Genomic DNA, 8433 nt, shown 5'->3' with positions numbered 1-8433 from the left:
CTAGTCGGCCATCACTGGAAAGAGAGGCCCATTGGACTTGCAAACTTTATATGCCCCAATATAGGGGAATGCCAGGGCCAAAAGAATGGGAATGGGAGGGTAGGGAAGTGGGGGGCGGTATGGGGGACTTTTGGGATAGCAGTGGAAATGTAATTGAGGAAAATATGTAATAAAAAAAAAAGACAGTACTGATTTTGTGTGTTTGTGTGTGTGAAATGATTTGTAATCTAAGTTTAAAAAATGTGCTGTTGTGCTCATTAGACTTGTGGTGAAGCTTACAGGGAGACAATTTGTCTACAATTCACAAGGCCTCAAGTGTATGGGCAAATACCACCAAAGTATTAATGAAACTTATTTACTTACTGTAATTACAACATGCCGGAATTACTGCCCAGACCTTCATTCATTTCACATCACTTATGTCAGCATATTAAGCATTGCTTAGATTTCTCCACTCTGCCTAAAAGTGCTATTCTTTACTTTGTTTTAATTGTGCCTGGTTTTCCTCTGTGAATTCTATGCAGAAACCAAGACTGAAGAAAGTACCTAAACAACCTTCTGAAGAAGATGGTCACCAGCAAGGTTTCAAACAAGTGATGGTGTTAAAAGTAACAGAACCATTCACATATGACATGAGAAAAGACAAAAGAATGTTCCATGCCACCGTGGCTACTGAGACTGAATTCTTCAGAGTGAAGGTTTTTGACATAGCCCTCGAGGAAAAGTTCATCCCCAAGAAAGTCATTGCCATCTCAGATTATATTGGCTACAATGGGTTTCTAGAGATATACACAGCCTCCTGCGTATCAGAGGTGAAAGACAGCAATGTGATGAATATCCCAACTTCCCTGAGACAAAGAGCCAACGCAACACCTAAAATTAGTACTCTTTGTACACAAGAAGCAGGAACATTTGTGAATGGAACATTTACAGTATATGAGGTAAGCTGTTAAATTATTTTATAAAATTTCATTTGCAACCCCAGATTTCAAGTTAGCTTGGCAGCTGGAATATGGTCAGTTTGTAGCCACAAGAAAACAAGGCCTCCCTGATCAGGAAACAGAAAGTGGAGTTTCCCATTTTAAGGTGTGGGATGATCGTTTCTCATTCTTTTAAATGTATAACCATGAAAATCTTTTAGAAAGAGACTCTACATAAAACCTGGCAAAACCTGACATTTACTGTGATGATCCATTTATACCATTTTGTATCAATACACAATGCTCTTTGTTTGCATTCTTCCCAGCCCTTATCAGTAGCGATTTAATTATCAATACTGGTAGAAGTCTTTGAACAGATTCTTTTTCCTTGGACCTTTATCTAGAGCTTGTTTCTCAATTAATAGAAACCATACCTATGGGAGATGTCACATGTACTTTACAAGTGGAGCACAGGTGATTAATAGCCTTGTGATCTCTGAACTCTCTGTAGGGCCAGGCCACACCTGCATCCCCCAGACTTTTAAGTTTCTTTCAGTCAGTCTCTATAAGTCTTACCTTGAGCATTGTTTTTCAGCCAATAGAACTCATCTTCATGGAGGAGGTTATATATACCTGGTAAAGAGTACATTTCTTTTACACATAGGATTGAGTTAATTATCATCAGGAAACATTTTCCCCCCAAATTGTACTGTAATTAAATATGCCTAAAATAAACTGCCTGGTGTCAGAATCTAGGAGTTTGAAACAGTATCAGCTTCTGAGAAGAGCTGCACCAAATTCCCTTTCTGCCTCCTATGGATTGACAGGCTGCTAGCCCATTGCTTGTAGAATGGGCTAGAAGCCTCCACATTTGTTAGTGCCATTCATTTATCTGAAATTTTCTTTTTTCTTTATGGCTAAATAGTATTCTGTTTTATATATGCATCATATTTTCATTATCCATTCATCAGCTGAAGAACATTTAGATTGTCATCGTCTCCGAGCTATTGTAAATAAATCAGTAATGAATATGGCTGAACAGGTGTTTATGGAGTAGAGTGTCATTTCTTTGGGACATGGGGAAGATTCATTTTATCTTTTGGGGCATTCTCCACACTGATAACTAGAGGGCCTTACCCATTGGCAATGTCATCCACCGTAAACTTGGGATCCCCTTCCTCACAGTCACATCAGGGTTTGCTGTCCAGTGTTTCCATGATCTTAACCATTCTGACTTGGTTTAGATTTATCAAGTGATTGCTCAGCAAGAAAGCTCTACTTGAAATCTAAAGAGAAGCAAGTATAACAGACTAGAGAAATACAGGGTTTTGTTTTTATTCGCATGTTAAGGCAGAGGATACAAATGTAGAGTGGATTGAGGAATTCTTAGACTTGAGGTGTATCTTTCAGTAACAATTCCCTTGCAAACATCATGCTTAGAAGACCCAACCATTGTTTAAAGTATAGTCGTAAATTCTGTTGTACATATTGACCAGTTGAGTCCTGCTTTTATCCATGGTGTTTCTGTGTAGTATGTTTCAGTGACTATGTAAGAACACCTGAACAAAGTAAACCAAATACAAGTGAGGAAAGTAAAATTGGGTGGTGCAGATTTAATGTTTGTAGTACTTGGAATAGAGCAAATACATAGAAGCATAGAGAAAATAGCATCTAGTTAATGGAGACTTGAACAGTCTCAGACTTCCAGGGAGCCACAAGTCATCCTTCTCAGTTCTAGTGGCATTGCCTAAGATACCCACAATGCATTCAGGTTTATTCTGATTTTTCTCTACTTGGACTCCTGAAGAACTCTCATCTCTACCTGTGTGGTACAAGGAAAGGTTTTCTAGAATAATCCATCAGATAAAGACCTTAAATAAGAAAATCTTGAGAGAGATTTCTTAAGACAGGATTTATGAACCAAAATGCCTGAAGCTGTCTTTTTTCCATAATTTTAAACCTAGGACTGCATTTGCTATATCAGAGACAGGCTAACACTATTTATATCCCTTAGATGTCTCAAGCCTGGCACATTCCTCAGAAGATGAGTGTTTTTGTTTTGTTTTTCAGAAAACAGTGAGGAGTGAATTCATTTACTATGGAATAGAAGATCGAACGGGGAGGATGGAAGTGGTGGTCTATGGACAATTTACCAAACTGTACTGTGAGCCTGGGGATAAGCTTAGACTCTACTGCTTTGAACTGAGCTCCAGTTTGGATACGTGGCAGCTGAGATCTGTGAGGCACAGTTATATGCAGGTGTGTTCTCTAAGGCATCATAGTAGTTTCTAACAACCACTTTTAGTTCTCTGGTAAGACCTGACTGTAACAGAAAAGAAATTAAGTTTTAAGCATTAATAACTGAACATTTTCTTATCATAGTTTTAAGAATAGGGCTGTTTTTCTTTGTTTTGTTTTTTGTCCTTTTTTGTCCTTTTTGCTTTTGTTTTGTTTTGTTTAAAATGATTTTTCCATAGAATATATATTTTTTTCCATAGAATATATATATTTTTTTCCATAGAATATATATATATTGGGTTTTTTAGACAGGGTTTTTCTGTGTAGTCCTGGCTGTCCTGGAACTCACTCTGTAGACCAGGCTGGGCTCAAACTTAGAAATCTGCCTACTTCTACCTCCCAAGTGTTGGGATTAAAGGCGTGCACCACCACTGCCCAGCCTAGAATATATTCTTATCACAGTTTCTCCTCCTGTATCGCCTCCCAGATCCTCCCACCTACCCATCTATCCAACTCTATCCTTCCTTTATCTCTCTATATTTAGAAAACAAACAGGCAAAACAAAATAACCAGAATAAAACAAAAAAAAGAAGCGTGTATGTGTGTGTGTGTGCGCGCGCGCGCGCGCGCGCACACACCCCATAGAAACAAGAGATCAGAAACCATAGTGTACAAGCAAAAAAAAAAAAAAAAAAAAAAAAAAAAAAAAAAAAAAAAAAAAAAAAAAAAAAAAAAAAAAAAAAACAGTATGGTTAAAAAAAAAGTCCAAAGCATTATGTAACAATAACAGCAACAAAAATATGCAAAAATGACCCTTGAATTAATTTTCATTCAGCCATCTACTTTTAAGTGTGGTTTGTACATCCAGTGAAACCCCATTGGAGAAAATGAATTTTCCCTTTGCAAGAAGTTGTCTATCAGAAATAGTTTCCTGGTTAGAGATGGGTGCTTATACCCACTTTCCCCTCACAGTGTTGGATTTGTGTATGCCCCGGGCATTCTTCTTCACTCTCTGTTGTGAGTTTGTATGTGTGTTGTTTCCGCTATGTTTCCTTGGTGTCTTCCATACTTCTGCCCTTGTCCACATAGTTCCTGAGCTCTGAGGGAAGGGGTTGGATGAAGATATCCCATTTAAAACTGAATGTTGCAAGGTCTCTTACAATCTGCATATTGTCTAAATTTGGGTCTCTGTTAGTTTCTGTTAACATTTTGTCTAATCTCTGCTCCACAGCTACCTGTGTATACCTGACTCATTATAAAAGGGGGCTGCTAGCCCTCTTCTCACTATCTTTCACTTGTTCTTGCCTTCCTACTCCCACTTTGTCCCTCTGTCCCTTCAGCCCTCTTTCCCCATTCCCTTACCCCTTCTCTCTCCATGTGCTCATAGCCAGCCTCTACTTTTCTACTCCTCTTCTTTGTTCTCTCTCTCTCTCTCTCTCTCCACACTACTCTCTCAACTCCCCTCCCTATCCCCTGAATAAACTCCAATATATACCATACCATCATGTGGTTTGTCCCTCAGAGCAAAGGGATTCCTCTGGCTAGGCCTGCGGAGGCACACCCATCCCCCATACCTGACTACTCCTCCACCAAACATATACCCTCTCTCTTTATCTTTTTTATAAACATATCAATTTCCACCTACTGGCAGAGGGAGCTTTTCTGGTGATGACTGAGTGTAATACCGATCTACAGATATAGCAGAAGGTCATTAGGAGTCATTCAGTTGCTACATTCTTTAATGGAAAAAGAGTATTTGGTTTTACCCAGGTTTCTGGCTTATACAGTAAATGGAATAAATCATGGCAAAAGAAGATATTTGAAAAGACTCTTAAACTATTATTCCCTAAGTCAAATAATAAAATTGATGTATTTATCAAAACAGAGAAATTATAAGAATTTGGGCCTGATGTGTTTAAAACTCTGGCTCTGATACTTTTAAATTGACTGAATACCTGAAGCTCATGGGTTTCTGTGAAATAATGTTCATCACAGATGCCCATGAACAGAACTTACAACATATATCATGTGATTCACAGCGTGCTTTAAGAAATCAGAGCACAAGGTACCAAGATACACGTTCTTGTCACACACTGAGATTTACTCTACACTACCAAAGACTAATAATACTAATGCATAGACAAAATATAGGTGCTGACTTATTCAGTCACATAGAAATGCTGCCAGATCTCCAGTATTCTCAGGACCATATGTCACATATTCTGAATCCCCATCCCCATCCCCATCCCCCAGCAGCTGCATCAGGGATGCCTCCTATTCTATCCTTTTGACCATCTGTGCAATGATATATTCTACTCAACTCCTGCCTTTGACACTGCAGTTTTCCCATCCCTTCTATTGCTCCATGATATCTACTGCTCTTCTTCCTGTGACCAGGCCTAGTAGGTGTAAGGAGCTCATTTTATGCTCTCAAGAAGTGGGAGTGAAGCTAATTCCAAGGACAGAGATTCAGTAAAGGACTTAGTTAAGGATAAGAAAGGGAGGTGACAATATGGGTAAACAAGAGAGTGGCAAACTATGTCTCAACTGACCTGACTGTATCCTTTTCTTCTTCAAGGTCATCCAGGCTAGGAAGAGAGACTATGAACTTCCCAATGTTCATGCAATTATTGAAACAGCTCAAAGTTCACTCTCATGGATCCCTGAACAACAATGGTAATGATGCTGTGCTGATAAGCTGCAAGTGCAGAAGAAAAAACAATGTATATATGGCATATAGTGAAAAAACACCTGTAAAATCCAGCTCTTGATCCTAGGAAATAATATTCCTTTAATTATTTCCTTATGCATTTTAGATTCCTTATATTCCATATTTCCATCTTATGTCTCAAAATATGAAAGAAAGAAATAAACATTTTATCTAAATGGGTGCTTCCCCAGGAGTCTCTTTTATTCACTTATAAGTCATAAAATAGTCTGTGCTTTATAGATCAGGATGAAACACATAAAGCTCAAGAAATATGCCACATTGTCCTATGGGTGTGAGAGGAAAGGACAAAACCCTTTTCTTGATGGGCCAGACTGTGTTCCAATCCAGTTAAGGAAGGTAAGGTCTGGAGTCCAGTATCCATTGCAGTTATCAAGATATATATTTCAGGGAGGGTTTCATTGGCTGAGAAAAAAGGGGGTGAGAGGATGCCTTTTCAAAGATCATCCCTGGACAAGGTGTGAATGATTATTTTACCAAATGAAGGTTCTCTGGTGGTTTCAAGTAGTCCCTAATCTGCTGGAACATTTAGCCATGGGATGTGGGTCATCTGAGTCCATTCATTTATTCACAACCCAGGATACCTCAGGAATTCTCCCAATGCAATCCCTGGCTTTCACTTTTATGTGTCTAGAGTTACTGGAAGGTATTCCAGGCAAACACTTATATGACACAGATATTGAAGGTAATTAGCTTGCTTTTAAATAGAAAGACAGAAAACAAGGGTGGGCATACTAGGGGTAAGGGGTAAGAAGGTAGAGACCATGAGGGGCAGAAGGAGGGTGCTTACTATTCTAAATTCCAAGGCTTTTTATTTCCAACCAACATATGACAAAGGAACATTAAAGTTCTACCACTGTGCAGTGTGTCTGAAGATACAAGACTCACAATATATTGTTTCATTTTTAATTATTTCACTCTTTGATTATGTGTTTTATTATTGTATATAATAGTACATAGTATAATATCTAAATCTTGGTTTTATATATATCCTTGTCTAATATTATGCTAATAGCATACACAGGTCTGTATACATTTATATTTACATGCAGACAATCAGTTTTTTTACATATGTCAAAAATATACTTATATGACTGCCTAGATATATGCATCTTTATATGTTTACTTCTTTATAGAAAATAGTTTAGGCATCATATACCTTAATCACAGAATCTGATTTTCTTTACTACAGTAGGAGATCCAATGAGGAAGCTAAAATTATAACATTATTCTGTCGATTAGGAACAAATTTCAGGAAACATAAAGAAGGGCAACCCATTCTAATCAAGCAAACAATTAATCAACAAGACATTGAATACCAACCATGTATGCACCAAACTCTTGTTTTCCCAATTTCATAAAAAGCATACCTCTGCACTTCAAGAAACAGATTAACTCTACCTCAGTAATAGCAAGTGATTTTACAATACTGCTTTCCCCAAAAGTCGTGCCATTGGGATACAAAAATAGAGAAACAGACAAGTTAGGTGGCATTATTCATCAAATAGACCTACAGAATATTCCACCTGAACATAGAACAAGACTCATTCTACTCTGTAGCCCATGGAAGCTTGTTTATAAAAACAAACACCACAACTACCACCACCACCAACAACAACAACAACAAAAACACCAACAACAAAATGGGATACAAAACAAATCTTAACAACTTTAGAATAATTTAAATCATCATTGTATTCTATGTGACCATAATGCAATAAAGCTTAAACTCAACAGCAAATAGCTTGTGTAGACTATTTGTATTTTAGTGTCAATGAGGGAAAATTTTGCCTAAGTGCAAGTTATAAAGTATTCAGTATTCAATGGGACATTTTAAATCTTGAGATTTTTATGGCTAAGCCAATTTTATATATAGTAGATAGATTATAGATATAGATTGTTTAACTTTGTGAGATATGTATGAGGCCCATTATTTTTTAACATGGATATCTAATTGATCTAGTAGTATTTATAGAAAAAAGTCCTTTTATATTTTCCTTTGTGTTTACAGTTTTATTGAAAAATCAGTATATTATAGATATGAGGAATATTGCTTTCTTGTGCTCCTTAGAACTATTTTGCTAACATCAAAATGTCATTGTACTATTTACAAATCTTTAAAATGTTTTAATTATTTCACTATGGCTCATGATATCTACTTTTAATTACACAGAATATACTTCAAAAATATCCTTACAGCTTATTTTCTTCCTCTCATATTTTGAAGTGTTGCCATATATTTTCCTTTTAAGTATTCTATAAACATTGCTAGTACCTTTGCTTAAGATCAGAAATTGGCAAGGTATGGTTGCTTCCCTGTTTTCATGTAGCTTGGCAGCTTTTCCATAGCCAAAAAACTAAAAGTATTTTTTTAACAATTTTTAGATGTTCAGTGCAGAATAGGGGAAATATATGAATTTCAAGTTTCTGTGTCTATAAATAAAATTATATTAGAAGGACCTCCACCCTCAAAAAATAAGCAACAACAGAGGGGATACAAAGAACCACAAAAAACCCTCGTTCACTGTTAGTGGGAATACAAATTGA

The 8433-nt window shown here is 37.0% G+C and overlaps 1 protein-coding gene across 1 annotated transcript in view; it reads left to right on the top strand.

Moving 5' to 3' along the window:
* Positions 1-5953, top strand: part of LOC110289470 (pyrin domain-containing protein 3-like) — a 20819-nt gene extending 14866 nt beyond the window's left edge. Inside the window, exons 7-9 of the mRNA XM_021155687.2 lie at positions 525-941; positions 2991-3179; positions 5737-5953. Of these exons, the coding sequence (XP_021011346.2) occupies positions 525-941; positions 2991-3179; positions 5737-5838 (708 nt within the window). The 3' untranslated portion in view covers positions 5839-5953. The remainder of the gene's footprint in view (positions 1-524; positions 942-2990; positions 3180-5736) is intronic.
* Positions 5954-8433: the final 2480 nt, after the last annotated feature.

This window comes from Mus caroli, chromosome 1, assembly GCF_900094665.2.
Source record: "Mus caroli chromosome 1, CAROLI_EIJ_v1.1, whole genome shotgun sequence".
Taxonomy (NCBI): domain Eukaryota; kingdom Metazoa; phylum Chordata; class Mammalia; order Rodentia; family Muridae; genus Mus; species Mus caroli.
The sequence above is the reverse complement of the archived record's forward strand: the minus strand, read 5'-3'. Positions and strand labels throughout refer to the sequence as shown.